This window comes from Monomorium pharaonis, chromosome 6, assembly GCF_013373865.1.
Source record: "Monomorium pharaonis isolate MP-MQ-018 chromosome 6, ASM1337386v2, whole genome shotgun sequence".
NCBI lineage: Eukaryota > Metazoa > Arthropoda > Insecta > Hymenoptera > Formicidae > Monomorium > Monomorium pharaonis.
In genome coordinates, this window is record NC_050472.1 from 13,662,420 (window position 1) to 13,684,211 (window position 21,792).

The following is a 21,792-nucleotide window of genomic DNA, read 5'->3' on the forward strand; positions in this document are numbered from 1 at the left end:
TTGATCCGGCAGCGTTTACATCGTGCGTACTAAATATTTAGTACGAATTTGATACGAATATGGTACCTGATACGCGTATCAAATGCACGATGTAAACTAAGCCTATGGTCTGAGCATGGCGACGCGAACAAACCATATTATGTGTAGTAAGCCTTATGCCATAAGAATCTGACCAATTATAATTGAATGTAAGAAGAATAATCGAATATGATTGGTTAATTTCTTATGGTTTAAGGCTTACTACACCTATTGTAGATCCGACCTAACTGATCAGCATCGTCAGCGCCATCATTTGGAGTGCGTTCGGGGAGACGCTATTAGCGCTATCAGCATCAGTCCATCTTTATTACTCATTAAAAGTAAAACAAGGATAAACTGATGCTGATAGCGCTAATAGCGTCTCCCCGAACGCACCCTTGGTACTACATTTCTAAGGGCCACTTGCACCAAACTTTGATTAATTTAATCGTTGATCAGTCCATTGGAATTGACCAATCGCATTTGTTAATTTTGCTTAACGACAAATACGATTGGTCAATTCCAATGGACTAATCAACGATTAAGGTAATCAGAGTTTGGTGCAAGTGGCCCTAACAGATTTTTGCGCCTCACGGTCTTACTCAAAACCACAGGGTGCGTTCTTAAATTTGCAACGGATGTAGCCAGACACCAGTATGTCATTCTATCTTTGTTCAACTTTCCGTAAGTAACAAAGATGGAATGACATTCTGGTGTATCTGGCTGCATCTGTTGCGAATTTAAGAACGCACCCACAGAGATCGGTCTCTTCCTGGTTCTAGTCTTCAATTCATGGCTCTAGTTTACACCGAGCACTTGGTACGTGTATCAAATAGTAAATAACTAGTGAATGTGTTTAATCATTGGCTGATCAGCTTAAAGGCCTAGTTTACATCGTGCATTTGATACGCGTATCAAGTAGTGAATTTAAGCTGATCAGCCAATGATTAAACACATTCACTAGTTATTTACTATTTGATACGCGTATCAAATGCACGATGTAAACTAGGCCAAATTCACTACTTGATACGCGTACCAAGTGCTTGGTGTAAACTAGAGCATGTTCAAAACTTTGGCTTAGTTTACATCGTGCATTTGATACGCGTATCAGGTACCATATTCGTATCAAATTCGTACTAAATATTTAGTACGCACGATGTAAACGCTGCCGGATCAATTTGGTACGAGCGTATCAAGTAGGAGTATCGTACTAAACTGATACGCGTACCAAGTGATACAAATGTCGATGTAAACGCATAAAACGCATTTTAGAGAGAATTTAGCAATTGAGCATAACCTCAGTGCTAAAATCTAAAAACCGGTGTGAAAATGTCTTAGTAGGAGACATCAACATGAATTAAATTTGTATTATATTTTTCACAGTACATGCTTAGTACATTCGATGTAAACGCGCCCGTACTAAGGCTTTGGTGCGCACCAAACTTAATACGCGTACTAAGGTTTTGACGATGTAAACTAAGCCTTTACTGCGTGCCGACGGTACCGATAAGTGCCAAAAAGTGTATTTTTATATTATACGCATGATGAATCTCGCTGTTGTTTACCGGCTTTTTCAGAAAAACTCGATAATATCGACTCGATATATGATACAAACAAAAGAATACACTGCAGGACCAGGTAAGGGATCGGAAAGTTGTTATTGCATCGATGTAAGTTTCCTGATAATTATTTACCACAAGGAGGTTATGGTAATTACGTGTGCTTTTCGATCGATATAGCCGTTATCAAAAAACATTAAAATCTTTTTAATCATAGGCGATTTTTGACAATTGTTAAATATGTACGTACTAAGATTATCATTACTAAAGATGGTTATTAGCAAGGTTAGGGCACAAGACATATGTAACACGTTATGTTAAATATTCCATAAACCTAAGCTCGTATATAAAAGTATATTTAATTGGGCTATTCTACCTTTATTTTTGGTTATACTACAATCATAATGTTGAAATATACTGATTATTTTTCATATACATAATTTGATATTGTTAAACAATTATTTCTTACTCTAACGGGTCTTACATGAAAGACATTGTAAGTAAGGTTTGAATTTTCTCTGATAACAAAATGCCACCAGTATACCAACAAATTCAAATATGATTTTATAGCAGATTCCACTCTGCTGCTTTCTCATTAAGTTTAATTTCTAACAACATAGCTTACCAACACAAAATATTGGTAGAAATATAACAAAAATTGAGCCATTATCTGGCACAATATTATGCTAGCAAATATGTAGCAAATATTGAGTACAATCTACTATATAAAATCATAAAAACAGAAAGATAACAGAAACAAAGTATAATCTGCTATCATGCTGCTACACCAAAAATGCGACAAAAATGCAGCACAATGTTTCATATTAGTCCTGTTCTTTGTCACTGTTGAACTAATGCAATAAGTTAAAATAAGACAAATATATTTTTTCTCATTCCAACTTATCGTACCAGTACAGTAGTGTAGCTACCAAAAACAAACCTATTAAGTACTGACTAATAAAATCGAGCTTGATACAGCAAAACCCTGGTGAAAATGTAAAATCGGAACGTAAGTTGAATATAAAGAGAGAGTAACATAACCGTTAACAAACCTTCTACAAAGCGCAAATTGAAATAATGAAATGTAAAAGAAGTGTTAATGCTTCTTTTACATTTCATTGTTTCAATTTATGCTTCATAGGTTTGTTAACGCTTCTATTACTCTCCCTTTACATTTGACTTACGCTTTGTTTTACACTTTTACCAGGGAAATTGAGCACAGTTATTATGAATTATGGCAGATGACAGCAAGCTGTGCTCAATTTTTACTGTATTTTTGCTGTCAGAACTTGATATGACACATCATGCTGCATTTTTTGCCGCATTTCTACTATTGCGGTACAACAGCAGACATATTTCTAGCTACATTTTGCAGACTTATAATATCATGACATAACTTAGTTTTAATTTATTTTTTGCTGATATATTGTATTAATTACTTATTGCCTTAATTTTTTAAAATCCTTTGCATACACACTTATTTTCTCAACTTTTGCATACACGCTGGATGGTTATTACTCACGACAATTTTCAAACAGTTGTATCTTTTAAAATATTTATGCTAAAATTTTGAAAAAATTCATGGATTAATTTTAATATTTATAGGAAGTATTTACATTCTTTTGGTGTTAAAATTTAAGAAATTTCATATTTAAAAAATTATATTTTGCGATTAAAAAAATAGTTTTTGCAGTTTTTGAGTTTTTTTCATTTATTACGGTACTTAAAAGGGACATAACACTAAATTTTTATTTACGGTTGGTAATCACGCTGTGTATGCAAAGAGTTAAATATATGTAGATAAAGAATGACCCAAAATCAGGAGGTGCTTGTTTGCCTGTTTTGTGGTTCGCAAATTTTTAGTTAAATTGCATATCAAATATCTTACGATGGGATATTGATTACCAAAAAAATTTAATTTGAACACAAGAATGATTTCAGAGATATAAAAGGTCTAAATGTTCAAAAATGCATCAGCCTTATATCCCTCACTGTACATTTTGTATCTTAAAAAAAAAAGGTATAAAAAAGCGCCAAGTATACGCGCGCAAGAAACGCCCACAAAAATCTGTTCTTGTACAAAATAATTTTAATTTGGCACTACAAATATATGAAATTTTAATGAAATTATCTTTTCCCAAAAAAGAACAAAAAATATAATTTCTCTACAAAAGTAATTCTTACAATTCAACTTGTATACTAAAATAATAATGATTTAAAATTACAATTTTTTGCAATCAAAATTGTAATGGCGTTATACGTGTAACATTATACGCGCACGAGAGAGAGAGAGAGAGAGAGAGAGAGAGAGAGAGAGAGAGAGAGAGAGAGAGAGAGAGAGAACGTACGCACGCATAAGAGATTGAGATATTAAAAAACGCTTTCTTATAAACGAAGTTATATGCTAAACGCACGCACGCACGCGCGCGCGCGCGCACACACATTCAGATGCATGCACAAAAGAAAAAGAAAGAACTAGTAAATTATTCGGTTTAGCGGCGCCAAGTTTTTGTAGTAAAATATTTATTTGCATTAAAATATTTATTTGTAATATTTGTACAAATAAGTACTTGTAAAAATACATGTTCTAGTTCATATGAACATCCATTTTCATAGTTGGCGCATTTTTGTCATATCATTACTTTTGTAGAGAAAATATATTTTTCGTTCTTTTTTAGGAAAAGATATAATTTCATTAAAATTTCATACATTTGTAGTGCCAAATTACAATTATTTTGTACAAGAACAGATTTTTGAGGACGTTTCTTGCGCATGTATACTTGGCGCTTTTTTTATACCTTTTTTTTTTTTTTTTTTTTTTTTTTTTTTTTTTTTTGAAAAGGTAATTTTGTTGTGATTTCACTCATTTTGTAGTGACAAGTATCTCATTTTTTAAATAATATATATAAAGATTCTTAAGACAATTTTGAAAATTAAAGATTGAGACTGAGATGAAATAAAATGACAAAACAAAGTTATATTGTTTTGGTTTCTTTTCTGTTTATATTTTAATTCATTTTCAAAATATGTTTATTACATTGTGGATTACATTGTGAAGGAAAATACAGCTGTAACTAATTTGAAGATTAGTATAACGCTATGCATTATGCAATCAGTATATTACAAAACATTTTCATTTTTTAATGGAAATAAGTATTCTGAGATAGGTTAATACTTTGTATTATGGTTTATTTTTAGTTATCGTATTAAAAGAAAGAAGAAAAGAATCCTTTATTTGAACTTAAAGTAGAAGAGTAGAAAAAGAAAAATGAGTGAACAGGTAAGGAAAGAGAAGAGGGAAGGGAAAGGGAGGAGAATAACATTGTGTAATAATGCCTATGCTTATACATATGTGCTTATATGCATATGAACGTGTACGTACATATACAGGGTGTTACAAAAGCATCGGATTTGCTTAGCACCATGCAATAGAGAATGAAAATTTGAGAAGAAATGTCTAATACTATTTTTCGATGCGGTAAATAGTTTCGTCTTAATTCATCATTGTAATAAGTCAATAAGCGCGGAGGTACAAGAGAAAGTCAGTGATGGAGAATGCGTAAAGTTGACTCCTTGTTATTAAAAATTAAAAAGTGCTTCTAATGCTAATAATTATCGATAAAATTCTTTGGAAGGCTACCAAAATTTTCAATAGAACTGTCGGTTACCGAGAAATATTTTCATTTTGACGGGACTTAGAAAATTTTCGAATTTGTATCTTCAACTAAAGAAATTTTTTATTCCGCAGCTTACAGCTTCAAGTGCTAATAATCATCGATAGAATTCTTCAGGCGGCTACCAGAACTGCCGATTACCGAAAAAAATTTTACCGCTATAGGTCTTACAAAGATTTGTCTATCAGACAAAGTAAGAAAAAATTTAATGGTAATTAAATTTATTATAAAACGATAAAACATTATAACAAGTGCTCAAAGTGTCCACCATTAGCTTCCAAACATTTTATTGCTCTATTTATGACACTTTCTGTAACCTGCATTAAATAGCACCTGTCTGCATTAAATAGTACCTTTTAATTAAATAGCACTTGTCCGGCAATATTTAAATAATACATTTGGAGACAATTGGATGGGCCGTGAAGCACCTTTTTGGAAATGGCCATCAAGATCACCAGATTTGAATCCCTGTGATTTTTTCTTGTGGGGTGCACAGAAAGAAAAAATATATTTTAATCGTGTAGAAACGCAGGACGAATTGGAGGAGCAAATACAAATAGCGTTTAATAATGTACAACGACACCACATTTGGCATGCCACAGAAAGTGTCATAAATACAGCAATTAAATGTTTGGAAGCTAATGGTGGACCCTTTGAGCACTTATTATAAGAAGCACTTGTTATAATGTTTTATCGTTTTATAATAAATTTAATTACCATTGAATTTTTTCTTACTTTGTCTGATAGACAAATCTTTGTAAGACCTATAGCGGTAAAATTTTTTTCGGTAACCGGCAGTTCTAGTAGCCGCCTGAGTAATTCTATCGATGGTTATTAGCACTCGAAGCTGTAAGCTGCGGAATAAAAAATTTCTTTAGTTGAAGATACAAATTTGAAAATTTTCTAAGCCCCGTCAAAATGGAAATATTTCTCGGTAACCGACAGTTCTATTGAAAATTTTGGTAGCCTTCCAAAGAATTTTATCGATAATTATTAGCATTAGAAGCATTTTTTATTTTTTAATAACAAGGGGTCAACTTCACGCATTCTCCGTCACTAACTTTCTCTCGTACCTCCGCGCTTATTAACTTATTACAATGATGAATTAAGGCGAAACTATTTACCTCATCAAAAAATAGTATTAGATATTTCTTCTTAGATTTTCATTCTCTATCGCATGGTACTAAGCAAATCCGATGCTTTTGTAACACCCTGTATATGCATGTGTGTGTATTTTATTTCTCTTTTCCTCTCTCTTTTTCTTTGTGTAAGTAATTCTTTCTCCTGAATATTATATAATTAACCTCAAAGCTTGGAATTAACAGTATGGCTGACAGAATATGTTTTAAAAAAGTAATAGAATAAAGTGAACAGTTTATTCTTTTGCAATGTATTGAAATAGGTAAAAAGTATGAAATCTTGTCTGAAACAATTACAACAAAGTATACACTATAATGCCACTCAGTTGGCCTGCCGATGACGTGGTCATAGGTTGCAATATGGGTAATATGTTTATATGGATGCCTAAGGATCACCTGTACGTCTACACACAAAAATAATTAATACTTCCAAGTAAATATTACTTGTTCTAAAAGTAATTGGTTTCTTTTTACATCTGCAAATCTATGGTAAACTTGTTACAAGTATCACATTTACTTAAGACATATTTTAAATTTTAGTAAGTATAATACTTCAAACAAGAATATTCACTCCAAACAAATATTACTATCTAGAGTCCTACGTAATTCTTCAATCAAGTTTTATAATATTCTTGAAACAAGAATAAATTCTTATTTTAAGTAAAGAAATACTAAAATTTTTTAATACTTATGACAAGTATACCTGAAAATTAATATTTAAAAAATATTCTTGGTTGAAAAAAACTATTACTTGAACAAAATAAAATAAAATAAGTAATTTCTTTTCTTGGTTGTAAAATATTTTTCTGTATGTATTTAGTAACTGTCACGCATTCTATTCAAGTCTGATATATGTATAAGTCATATAAATTTACCGATAAGGCTCTTACAAGGGAACCTCGCGAACCCGAAAATTCTGATTTTAATGAAACTTGGCATAAATGTAGAGGGGGTAAATACATGAATTTAGAAATTATAAGTTGGTGCTTATAAACGGTTTAAAGGGTTGAAACCACCCTTAAAAAATTTAGAGTTTTTGCCTTTTCTCAATATATCTCGTAAACTAAACAAAGTATTAAAAAATGTTTTATACAAAAGTTTTACAGTATAAATACCTCTATTTAACTATGTTATTTATTTTTTCAAAAAAATTTTTTTTTAAAAACAAATTTTTTTTGGAAAACATAAATAACATAGTTAAATAGAGGTATTTATGCCGTAAAACTTTTGTATAAAACATTTTTTTTTTGTTTAGTTTACGAGATATATCGAGAAAACGCAAAAATGTTTCAACTTTGAAGCGTGTTTTCACCCCTTCAAGCCGTTTTTGAACCAAAATAAAACATTTCTAAATTAATGTATTTATCCCCTCTACATTTATGCTAAGTTTCATTAAAAGAAAATTTTCCGTTTGGTTTTATAAACGGTTTGAAGGAGTGACCACTCTTCCAAGGTTGAGACATTTTTACCTTTTCTCGATATATCTCGTAAACTAAACAAAATATAAAAAAATGTTTCATACGAAAGTTTTATAGCATAAATACCTCTATTTAACTACGCTCTTTATTTTCCGAAAAAAAAAAATTTTTTTTTAATTAAAATAAATTTTTAATAAAATTGACTTTTATGAATTGTATATAGCATTTATAAAGTAATAATACTACTCTTATATATTACGTTTTATTTATATTATCTATGTATCTATGTGTGTATTATGTATGATATATATTATCTATGTTGTAATACTATACATTTATATTATCTGCATCCCCATCTTTCATTTATAGACTTTCATTTATTAGTGGAATATGTATAATTTGAAATAAAATAATTTACATATTAAGAACATTCGCAACATTTATGTGTAACATTAGGCTTCGCTTAATTAAAAACAATCTAACAGAAAAATCAAGCACACGTTAGATGTGATACTGATGTGAAAATGACGCATAACATTATTAATAAAGGTAAACCAAACTTATTAATACGTGATTTCCATTTCATATATGATACGTGACATGACAAATATAAAACTTAAAAGTGAAATATGTGACGTAGACAGAATGAACACTGTGTGAAAGCAACGTGAGTACTTTAATATTGCGCAACTGTTAGATGAAAACTAATACATACAGGGATGCAGATAATGTAAATGTATAGTATTATAACATAGATAATATATGACATACATAATATACACATAGATGATATAAATAGAACACAGTATAAGATAGTATAATTACTTTATAAATGCTGTATACATAAGTCAATTTTATTAAAAATTTATTTTAATAAAAAAAAAATTTTGTTGAAAAATGAACAACGTAGTTAAATGAAAATATTTATGCTGTAAAACTTTTGTATAAAACATTTTCTTATATTTTGTTTAGTTTACAAGATACAGCGAGAAAAGGTAAAAATATCTCAACCTTTGAAGGGTAATTTCACTCCTTCAAATCGTTTATAAACCCAAACGGAAAATTTTTTGATTTTAATGAAACTTGGCACAAATGTAGAGGGGGTAAATACATTAATTTAGAAATGTTTTATTTTGGTTCAAAAACGGTTTGAAAGGGTAAAACCACACTTCAAAGTTGAGACATTTTTGCATTTTCTCGATATATCTCGTAAACTAAACAAAATATTAAAAAATGTTTCATACATAAGTTTTACGGCATAAATACCTCTATTTAACTATGCTATTTATTTTTTTTTTTAAATATTTTTTCAACGAAAAAAAATTTGTTAAAAAAAAATTTTTTTTTTTTAAATAAATAACATAGTTAAATAGAGATATTTATACTGTAAAACTTTTGTATGAAACATTTTTTAATACTTTGTTTAGTTTACGAGATATATCGAGAAAAGGCAAAAACTCTAAATTTCTGAAGGGTGGTTTCAACCCTTTAAACCGTTTATAAGCACCAACTTATTAATTTCTAAATTCATGTATTTACCCCCTCTACATTTATGCCAAGTTTTATTAAAATCAGAATTTTCGGGTTCGCGAGGTTCCCTTGTTAGTTAAATTGAAAAACTAAAAAGTAAGTATTTAAATAATTTGTTGTTCCCAAACAATTTATTATAATTAATACAATTCTCTTCATACATTTACATCACATTCAAAGAATTTTTTATTTGTAGTTAAATTGTAATTGTATTTTTATAATTATGTTTATTATTTTTTTACAGTTATTGATAATAAATTTATTTTGCCTGCGTTTCATCTAATGCTCTTGGAACATATAATCATGTACCTTGTAATGGGAAACAAATGCGTAGCTCTTACAGAAATTATGAATGTGGTTTATGGCCTTTAAATAACCTGCAAAGTTGGCAAGCTTGAGAAATTTTCGTAAGAGTCACGTTTTTATCTCCCATTACAAGCCGGCATACAATTATATGTTCTAAGAGGATTAATTAAAACACGTACAAAATAGATTTATTATCAATAACTGTAAAAGAACAATAAATATAATTACAAATGTACAATTTAATTATAAATTTAACTGTAAAATATCAATAAATATAATTAAATATAATGCTATATTAATGCAAAAAGAATGAAAAATAAAATGACGTGTAGTTCCATATTTGAGAAATCGACTCGTAGTCATTTTGTAGTCTTTTGTCTCATGTATGTCTCAATTTACAATAAAATAAGTTAGAGAATCAAAAATATAACTAAAAATTTTGAATGTGATCTTTGTAAATGTATGAAGAGAATTGTATGAATTAGAATAAATTGTTTCGGAAACAACAAAGTATTGAAATACTTACTTTTTAGTTTTTGATTTGACTAAGAGTTTTATAAGTATATTTCTATAACTTATCCATGTCCGACTCGCATAGAATCCATAGCAGTTATTAAATAGACTAATAAGAGATACAGATGATCCTTGGTTCATATAAACATGTCTCCGATATTACAGCCTGTGACCACGTCGGCAGCCTAGCTGGGTGACTTTATAATCTGTAACTTTGTTGTAATTTTGTTGTTTCAGACAAGATTTCTCACTTTTTACCTATTTCCATAATCTAAAAAAGAAATGATTGTACTATATTTGAATTTAAGAGCCACATACTTGCAATATAGTATTTTTTAAAATAAAATTATAACACTTGTAACTATTCTCTTACCTGGCCTGCCATGAGATAGTGACATACTTGAAAAACTAGAAAGTACACCTTCAGATAATCCTTTTGATATGAATTGTACTGCTAATTCTCTATGATGGTTCGCTGAATTTAAAAAGGGATGAATCTTGGTAAACTTATCAACAGCAGCATACATCGGCTTAGAAGAAAAAGAATTTTGATGTAACAGCCAACAATTTTTCGGAGGAAAATTACGTTATTTGATACCTTCAAAGTTTACATATTCTGTCAAGCTTTTGTAAATTCCAAGCATTTCTTTCCTCACCTTTCATTCACTTTTTTCTTTTATCTATTCTTTTTTTACTTTAATTTTCAATAGTGTTTCTTCCTCTCTTTCTTTCAAAATAAAAATAAAACGACACAAAGTATTAATCTTATCTCATAATACTTATTTCACACAAAAAAATGAAAATTTTGTGTAACTTACCTGATTATACAACGCATAGTGTTATATTAAATTCTTCAAGTTAGGCACAGCCGTGTTAGGCACTCCTCCACAATGTAATCCACGATGTAATACGCATAAAACTAAAATCGCCACTAATCTCGCGCACGTCAACACGTCACTAACTTCGAACTGTCACATCACCACCGTTAAACGCCGCGGATTAACCATTACCTCGACAGGCGGACTCTACCGCCAATCAAGACACGTAATTTCTCGTTCTGTTCTTTCGCGGACACGAACATGCACTTTTTGTCAATTCTCGTGCCACTGTCACGTTCATAACCATCTATCGCGCGAAAAGCAAAAGTACAAATCCCCACCATCTGTCCGGGCGACGACGACGATAATAATAAAAATGACTACGACGTTTCTTAAAAATATTTTATATTTTAACTCTTGATGTGAAACTTTAAATTGCGATATCTTCGCTCGGAAGTCACGTAGCGAAAAAATAAAAACACTTTTGTTATATAAATCGGATGCAAGTTATCCATTAAGCTTATTTAAAAATGAATCGATTCAGCCGTTATTAAGATCCGATAATCTACAGAATCTCGCAAACGGCGTCTTGCGTAAATAGAGGCACGGCATTGCCTCGCGCGCGTACACTTGGCGCGAGGCACTGCCGTGCCTCTTAATCAATTAATTATTTTTGTTAACATTGTATCCTAAATTTTTTGGAGTTGAGAAATGATTTGAAGAGAGAATTTTAAAATAGCAATTTGAATTTCAAAATTCAAAATAGCTGTTGTGAGTTAATATGGTAATAGGTCTTTGTCCCCATGAATTTTTTGATGACATGATTTTAACACACACCATTTGATTCAGAAGATCAAAAACTATAAAAAACAATTTGTTTCCATTATTTATTTTTACTGCTAAAACGTCGAACAAGGCATACAAAGACCGGAAAACTGGTAAATGCCATACGCTATTTCGTTTATTCGCTTAAAACATTAAGAAGTTTGTTCAGCTCCCTATTTTAACACGCATCATTCGATTCAGAAGATCAAAAACTATAAAAAACAATTGTTTCCATAATTTATTTTTACTGCTAAAACGCCGAACATATTTGTCATATTGGGCAATTGTAATGATGGTCTCTTGAATGGATAAAAAATTACATTATTAAGAGGTCAAAACTACTTTTGGCGAAAGTTTGAGAATTTAAAACTATTTTTTTATAAATACTATTATTATTAAAAATACAAAAGAAAACGGGTTATGCAAGTCCGCGTAGAAGTTAATGCGCAAAAAATTATGTAACAAACAAAAAGGTATCAGAATTATAATTTAACAAGTCAATATATTTAACCTTATGCGGCATGGTCGATATATTGACCACCTATCTTGAAGTCATTTTTTAAATTGTTTGGACACGAAATACTGCATTTTATTATTTTTTCTTGTAATTTTACTTTAGTAAGAGTCTTAGTAGTATTTGGTAGGGTGTAATTTTCCTTTATTATTAGTTAATTTTGTTATATAAAGTAAAAAAAGTGTGTTTTACAATAAATGTATGTCAGAAAGAAGGAAGAATCATGAAGCAGCGAAAATCAGTATACAGGGGTTTTTTGGGTCGCTGATTACAAATCCGCTATCAGATTTTAACGATTCTTTTTCAAAATGGCGGATCCAATATCGCGATTTACGATTTTGTGTATTTTTATAGGTTTTTTATGGAAATTGGTTTAAATTTCGTTTTGTGATTTAATATAGAACATTTTTATGTCAATTTTTTATATTAATTTTTTTCAAAATCAAACTCGTATCTTTTGCAAATCAAATTCATTTTTAGTATAATCTATAATCTGTAATAACCGAATGAGTGGCAATATTTCTGTTAATGTTTTTTATGCTTACATCTTTGTTCTTAATTGTCTTCTTGTTTGGTTTACACAGACCGCGTCACAATCTCTGCAGAATATTTTCTTCTACTATCATTATTATCTACAAAATTATATATAATTGACGACTGGATGCAGATTTGCCCAAAATGAGCAAAGTTCTTTATGTTAAACTTAACTAAACAACGAAAAAAATTAATATATTTTTTTACAGTGATCCGACCAGGAGTAAAGAAATTAAAGAAGACGTTAGTCGCTGTAGAAAAGAAAGTATTACCCGTTGAAACGGATGTTGACAGATTGTTAACTCATGTATGCGGTACAAATATCTACAAGGAAGGAGGTGAAGATGTCAAGTTAAAGCCAGATTTTGAATATCCTAGTTGGTTATGGAATATTAGAACTGGCTCTCCACCATGTTTGGAAGAGATGGATCCAAATACAAAACAGTATTGGAGAAGATTACGATTGCTTGGAATAAGAAATACTAAAAAAGAAAGAACAACTAGAAAATTTTAATTTATTTTTATTTAAAAAATTACGTAAAGTTGCACGTGTGCACAATTGTTGATTTAATGTATTTGACTTTTTTTTGTAAAATTCTAAAAATTATTACTTGTACATTGTAAATTTATATAAAAGTTAAAGTAGAAAATAAAAATGGATAAAATGGGTAAAATAATTATTTGTAAACACAGTTGTCTTGAAAAACATTTTTCCGACGAATCGTAACCGTATCATTATCATATATTACTTATCTTATTTATCGTTGCAATCAGTAAGGACTAAAAAAATAAGATTAGAATAGTTTATTTTCTAGATTAAAGCGATAAGCGTCTTTCTTAAATACAGTGTAGTATTCAGTGATTAGAAATGTTTGTTATTAATGATAAATTGGATATTGGTACTGCTATTCCTGATATCCCGCATCAATACATTCAAGTATCACAATTTGTGTCACTTAAGCTATGTTTCCAGTATACGCTGTCAATGCTAAAATCTATAGTGTATTAACGCTCAAAATTATTTGCTTACTTTGTCTTAAATAAATAATGAAAATTTTGAAAAGGGTTAAATTTCAATTTTCCTTCATAAACTTCTAGACATTAAGCTTAATAATAAACTTAATATCTGAAAATATTACATTACATATTATATTAGAGGGACCGGAATGTCATTTCTGCGCATGTCGATATTCGTTTGTCATTTATCAACTCATTGTGTACTTTAAAGTCGTGCCAAAGACATTTTAATGTTAGAGTGACTTGTTTACTCGTAAATAATTAAATCTTAAATTTGTTTTGCAATTTATAGTGAAATGGCCAGCCAAATACCAGAAGAGGTACATATTCGGCATTGTATGGTTTTTGAGTTTCACAAGGGTAGTAACGCAACAGTTGCTACCAAAAACATTAGCGATGTTTATCCAAGGGCATTAGATGTTCGTAAATGCCAAAGGTGGTTTTTTAAGTTCAAATCCGGTAATTTTGATCTTTTTGACTCGTATCGGATGATGTCCAAAATGCCATCTCCAAATATTTTGCTAAAAAAACCAATTGATTTTTATCGATCCGGCATTGAAAATTTGCACACTAGATGGCAAAAGATTGTTGATAACGAGGGTGATTACATCACTGATTAAAAATAAAAATTTATCTGTTTGAATTTAATGTAAGAAAACGACATTACTTTCCGGTCCCCCTAATATATATGTATACGTATATTATGTGACGAATGTCACTAGCCCTAGGAAGTGGATATAATTTGCCCACGTTCGAAATGGCCACGGGAAATATTGCACAGAGTTCAATTTGCCCACGTTCGGAATGGCTACGGGAAATTGGCCGAATGTGGCCATTTTGAACGTGGCTGTTTCGAACGTGGACAAATTGAACTTCGTACAATATATATCCCGTGGCGATTCCGAACGTGGCCATTTCAGACGTGGTCGTTTCGAACGTGGGCAAATTGAACATTTCCCATCCCATGACCATTCCGAACGTGGTCAAATTTACGCGTGGCCATTTCAGACGTGGCCATCGGACGCTTCCGTCTTGGAGGTCGACTATGGCCGACCATCCGCCCCACTACGAGGGACTTTGCGTCTTTGGACGCTCTCCTAACATTTCTTACATACATAGCTTGTAAATACTGTATATGAAATAAAGTGATATTAAACTAAACTAAATTTCAAATTTTTTAATTTATCCCACCCCTCACCCCTTTTTTTCAACATTTTAAAAATTTTGTAAGGACAAAAATTAAAGAGCATTAAAAGCCGAATCCACCCATATATAATAACATATGGGTTCCATCATTCTCAATTATTAGCAAAACGAAATAGTAATCTCGCACTATAGGTGCCGCGCTAGAAGTAGTGTTGCGTTATTTCTTTAGTCGCGTCACACTCAATAACTGCCTCTTCTGCGTATATTTTTATATTAAAACAAAAATGGATTAATCTTAATTATATATTACGCAACGTATTACACGATATAAAGCATGAATGAAAGATGTACGATCAAAGATCGCCTTCCTATTACTAATGGATATTTTATTGAAGCCTCACGTGATGCGCTTGCGCGAAAACAACCGGTCCCTCTATCAACACTGATATTAAAGTTATTTGTCCGTGTCGTATGCAAAATGTATATATACATCCGTATAAATGTATTTTCAAACTTCAAATTAAATTAAATTATATACTTATATACTTATATTATCTTTATTATCAGAGCGTGCTACGTGCATATAGTGTAAATAATATAATTATGCAAATAGTTATTGCAGTTTATGTTTTATATTTTTCTCTTGATAGTATATATTTTGTTATATTGTATTTGCAGTTTTAAATGTTGAAAAATATTTTGCTTTATATTAATTTATATTCGCATTTGTAACAATGAAAATGTACGTAGGCACATACGTATATATATATGCTACTTTTGTTATATATATGCATTTATGCTTTATATCGTGTAATACGTTGCGTATTATATAATTAAGATTAATCCATTTTTATGTTTTAATATAAAAATATACGCAGAAGAGGCAGTTATTGAGTGTGACGCGACTAAAGAAATAACGCAACACTACTTCTAGCGCGGCACCTATAACGCGAGATTACTATCTCGTTTTTCTAATAATTGAGAATGATGGAACCCATATGTTATTATATATGGGTGGATTCGGCTTTTAATGCTCTTTAATTTTTGTCCTTACAAAATTTTTAAAATGTTGAAAAAAAGGGTTGGGGGGTGGGATAAATTAAAAAATTTGAAATTTTTAAAAAATATAAATATACTGTTGTAAAGAGTATAAAATGCCATAAAACTTTCGTATAGAACATTTTTTTATAAACCTTATATTTTCAAAGATATTTGCAAAAAACAAAAAAATGCGTTATTTTCGAGGGGTTTCAACCCCTAAACGTCGAGATACGCAGATAAAAAAAATATGGGTCTAATATTTTCTTATGTTCTACAACATATCCGAAGCTCATTAAAATCGGTGAGGGACAGTTCTGTGAGTTCCCATGTGAGACAGAGCTATGCGCTAAGGCTTTGAGCATAAGTGGGGGGCCGCTGGGCGATGAGCCTCGGAGATCGGCCGAAAAGTGGACAGCTCTAATTTCCCGTGGCCATTCCAAACGTGGCCGTTTGGAACATGGGCAAATTGAACTCCGTGCAATATTTCCCGTGGCCATTTCGAACGTGGGCAAATTATATCCACTCGTTCAAAATTATGATAAAAGATTAAAATAGTAAAATGAAGTGTAATGTTGTGTACTGTTCTGTAGTGTTAAAGCAAAAAAATACACAATAAAATATCTTGCAAAATATATCAAATAGAAATATTTTTTAATAAAATATTTGTAATAGGTAGAATAGACTTATAAAGTATACCGAACACTATCATTTTGTTTTGGGGAGGAATTAATTCATATTTATTACTGTATATTATTCCTATATATTATTAATAATAATTAATAATAATATTATTAATTCAAAATGCATTAGCTTACTTTTTCTTTCACGCACAATGAAAATACGCACTTCCTTCTCTCGCTCAGATATCTTCATCGATGTTTGTATAATTTTGTACTAAGAAAGTCTACGCACATTGGACACATATTGCATGGAATTTTTACTTGGGTTGACGACAGTCAGACAATGTTTCAAGTTGCGTGAATTCACATTCATTCAAATCATTTTTTCACGTCACGCTCGGATCATAAACTTTGCATCAAATGTGATACCATGCGCTTCCCGACCAGTTATATATATTCTCTTCATTTCTTTGTTTAACCGAAGCATTGTCATATCAGCATTTGCTGTCTATTGTTGCAGCAGTTGTATATTTGCGCTCTGCAAGATCTGCATTCTTCGAATGCGCGATTTTTTGAATGATCTCATCAGAAGGTGTCAAATGATTTATGTACGTGCCTAAAACGTATTTTTGTCACAGTAGCACATCGGCGCTTGACTTTTGCAAGATTTACATTCTTTGAATGCATTTTTTGAATGATCTCATCAGGGCCACCAAACTACCACGTAATTTTATGTGACCAACATTTGTGGCGCCGCCTGATATATGTCACCCGTTAAAATAGAACTAAATAGCAATATATACAGGGTGTCGTGTAAAACTTTATACAACGCTTACAAGTAGGTAGAGCATATTAAACTGAACAGAAAATTTTTGCAATAAGTTATTGATTACACAGGTACACAAAAAAGTGGTAAAGTGATGTTTCTTTTTGAAGTTAGGAAAAAATGAGTCAATTCAGCAATTCTGACCTTGAAATCAAATTCAGGAAGTCAAAATACATAAGAATTGACTAGTCTGGTCCGCCGGATCAACCACTTTTTTGTGTACCTGTGTAATCAATAACTGTTGCAAAAATTGCAAAACGATAAAGCACTTTTCTGTTCAGTTTAATGCGCTCTACCTACTTGTAAGCGTTGTATAAAGTTTTACACGACACCCTGTATGTACATATATATACATATCTACTCCGTAGGTAATGCATACAATTTTTTGGATTTTTTCTGTGCTATGTGGATTTTGTGTTCTATTCTATGCGACATGTATTAAAAAATTGGCAATACATATTTGTAAAATACTATATATATATATATATATATATATATATATATATATATATATATATACCTATATGTATACATGTGTGTGCGTGCATGCGTGCGTGTACACGCCAGTGCTGCCAGACCCCCTCCATGGGCCAAGCCGCGCATGTGTGATGGATGGCAAATACAGTTATGTGTATTATGGGCGCTTAATTTTGGCGGGCCCAGTACTCTCAGTACAGAGAACATCTCAGTATTATTTTTGCCACATAAAATATTTTTCTTAATTACAGATAAATGTGTATTTTTCATCATTATGTAAACATTCTACTCTCTACTTATCCACGCGCACCTGTGTGTGTAGTCACAAGTCTGCAGATTTGTGATACGTTACTGTATTTCAACTCGTAAGCGCATGCATCGGCCTACCGGGCAACCCGGCAAAATCTGACAGCTCTGGTACACGCACGCACACGCACGAGTGAGAGTGTGTGTGTATATTTTTACTATTTTTTTATTGTACACATTAAATAATAAAAAACGATATTAAAAAGACAAGAGAATTATTGTTTTTATTTTTACATTATATTTTATATATTAACGCAAAAAATAAGATTTATTTTTTTCTTCTTAAAATATTTCAAATGCATTCTTTTAGCTTGATCATACATAAAATTAGAATCACATTCTCCTTCGATTTGTCCAATTAATAATTTGTTAATAAATTTACATCATTGTAAAATAAATTGTTTTGTAATTATCTCTATGATGATATTTCGTACAACAGAACAATATATTATGGATGTATTATAGAATGCAGTATTTAGAATATTTTTTTATTTTTCCCTTGTATCTCATGACAGAACTGGGGAAATTGTAATTCTGCAATGTTTAACGCATGCTGAATATCTTCTAACATAGAATTATGTTTTATAATTTGAAAACATTCTTCACATTCAATTACAAGCTTTTCTTTCTCAATAATTGTTATTATTTTTGTGCAACTTTTTCTACAATTTTTTCTACAAACATATTTGTAGTTATTACATTTGGTATAGTTGCTTCAGCACATTCAATATCATTATCAATATTTTGATCTGTTTCTGATTCTATTGCAATATCGTTAGCATTACATATTTTTAACAATGCTAATGCTGTGCCTTCTTTGTTTTCCTCACAGTTTGATGATACACAATGATTTGAAGTTAAATTCGTAGTTACAAGTGTTTTAAATACGCCAGAGAATTGGAAGGGTGATGAATTAGTATTTCTATGTCCGTTATCTCTGATTTTGCTAAACGCATTTTCTATCACATCTTGATTTACATGTTTTAAATTAAATGAGGAAAATCCAAATTTTTGGAGCACATCCCATAAATATATTGAATAGTCCATATCCAGTTTACTAAACATTTTGGTGTATTTCTTCGGATAACGAAGTGTTTTTTTCTCAACAAATTCCATCTGACAAAGTTTATTGTATGCGTCTTTCTAAAATTGTATATGAGTACTTGTATTACTTATAATGCTAGTAAGTCCTTGTTTTTTATTCCCATTAAAAGAATCAAAAAGTTCATCAAAGAATAATATTGTGTTTGACGTTGCGTTTGCATTTTGTGATAAGCGCATTTCGTCCTTTGTTTTTATAATACCTGCATTAAAATTTTACGTTACTAGACACAACAGAAGCGCGTTTTGCACGTTTTATTTCTTACTTTTTTAAATTAAATTACAACGCAAAAATAATATGATAAACAGATCAATGTATCGAGCCAAGACAAATTTTCTTAATACATTATAATTAATTAGATAAACATTATATAATTATAAACGCGACTAATAACACATGTGTTAAAGAAACGTTTCGACTATACTTAGTCCTCTTCAGTCATAATACATTACCAATATGTATGAACTTAAAACATGAATGAATATGTGGGCACGAAAATATAATTAAACAGTTAAACAGGATGACCATTGAACAATCATAAAACAGCTCATTACGTATCAAATTATGTCATAATAAATAAAAACGTAAACCAATCAATAATATAATTAAATGAATAATAAAATGAAAAATAATGAAATTTTTTCGTAACTCGGTTTTCATATTAAAATAAATTTATAAGATTAAAAACAATGGAAACCGTGTTATGAATAACATAAACTGGTATGCGTATTGCAGAAAACTGTAAACTTATATATGTTAATCGCAGATCTTAAAACACAATATTAAAAAGAGCAACAACAGAGTATTCGACAAAGCCACAGTATAAGTATAATGACATTAGAAATAAAAAATTAATCTATATATACTTACACAAAAATTGTAATATAGTTATATAAAAATTAAATTAGAATTAATTTGATTTAAAAATACTTTGCGCGAGATACTATTACGTTGTCTCTTAATATTGTTTATATAAAGCGCTCTCGTACAACCAGGAACATGGCTGACGGTCACGTGATCGGTTATCACTTACATCAAAGGTGCCGACGCTCACTGTCGCTACTGTATATACTTATACTGGGTGTTTACGATAATGGCTATCCGAGTAATTTTCTCTAGGACCGAAATATATGATAAGCACAGCCATCTACTATCATCATGATTCGTGACAACTCAATGCTGTCTGGTATAGCCAAATCAACATCACGAGCAAGTTGCGAGTTGCGAGTTCCGTGAGTTTGTAGCAGGTAATCTACGATATAAATATTATAAATAATTTGATTGATTATTACAATTAAAAATACTCTGTTTTTAATGTATGGTGTGGCGGAACTTCGCTCGTTCCGGTGTGTTCGTTTCTTTTGGTCGCTTGGGATAGGTCTTTCGCCAGTGAACTAGGCCGTTGGTAAAACAGAATATATATATTTATTCTTTGCTATACACTATGTACATATATACACTACTATGTTTTCGTATGTTCAAGTGGCCCTGATAAGGGCCGTTGTGAAAAAGACTTTAGGCCTTAGGCCTCCACCGTAATGGTGGTTTGGTGACTGTAACCCGGTATGCTGGTTCCTCGTTGTTGTTACAGTCGGTCACGCTCTTGGGCGGCGTAGTAGCGGGCCCCTCGATACGATGCCTTTTTACCCTGGACAGTCTTTCCTTTGATGGTCTCCGTTGTTTAGCCTTCTTCCGCTTTGGTCTGCCGGCCTGACTGCTGCGGTTGGTCTGCGTTCCACTCGTGGTGGTGGTTCCGAGGGCTGTCTGCGTCGCCTGATCTCTCTGGCAGTCGTCTGTGGTGTCCGTCTGTGTGGCGACACTGCAGCTGTCCCTGGCGAGGTTCTCTAGTAGGTCCGGCAGTTGGTACCGTGGAGAGGTGTATCTCCAGATCCTCAGATCTCCCTCGGCTAGCAGTACACGAGGTGGCCGCGTGTTCCGGACTGGTGACAACGTGAGCGCCCGGAGTCTCCACTGCAGCTTCCTGGCTTCTTCCGGAGTAGTCGCCGTGGTGACTGTACTGGCGGTAAAGCGTAGTGCTTTCTGCTCGCAAAATTGACTATCTGCTTCAGAGCGCAAAGAGTGACTTTCCGGTTCACCGCTGCTCCTTATAAAGGCTGGTAACTGGCTTTTTACTCTTGAGTAAGGAGGGCCTCTAGTGGTGAGCGTGCGTAACGCGTTTTTGGAAAGTAAGATCTCGAATTTCTTACTGTGTTTTTGTGGTAGCCTACCGTCAAGGGGCGCGTGGTCCTGTTTCTCTAACAATGTATTGTGGTGGCGTACTGTCAGGGGCGCGTTAGCCCTGACTCGCCACAGGAGAGAGAGATTATTAACTAAGATTAATAACTTCTAAGATTAATAAGATTATTAACTTCATTAAAATAGTAATTATGTAACACAATCATGTATTTT

At 31.6% G+C, this 21,792-nt stretch overlaps 1 protein-coding gene across 1 annotated transcript; it reads left to right on the forward strand.

The window, feature by feature from the left end:
• Positions 1-1,473: 1,473 nt before the first annotated feature.
• On the forward strand, positions 1,474-13,906 carry LOC105840393 (39S ribosomal protein L54, mitochondrial). The gene is made up of 2 exons (XM_036288326.1): positions 1,474-1,656; positions 13,058-13,906. The coding sequence occupies exons 1-2, from the start codon at positions 1,560-1,562 to the stop codon at positions 13,360-13,362; spliced, it is 402 nt and encodes a 133-aa protein (XP_036144219.1). The 5' UTR covers positions 1,474-1,559; the 3' UTR covers positions 13,363-13,906.
• Positions 13,907-21,792: the final 7,886 nt, after the last annotated feature.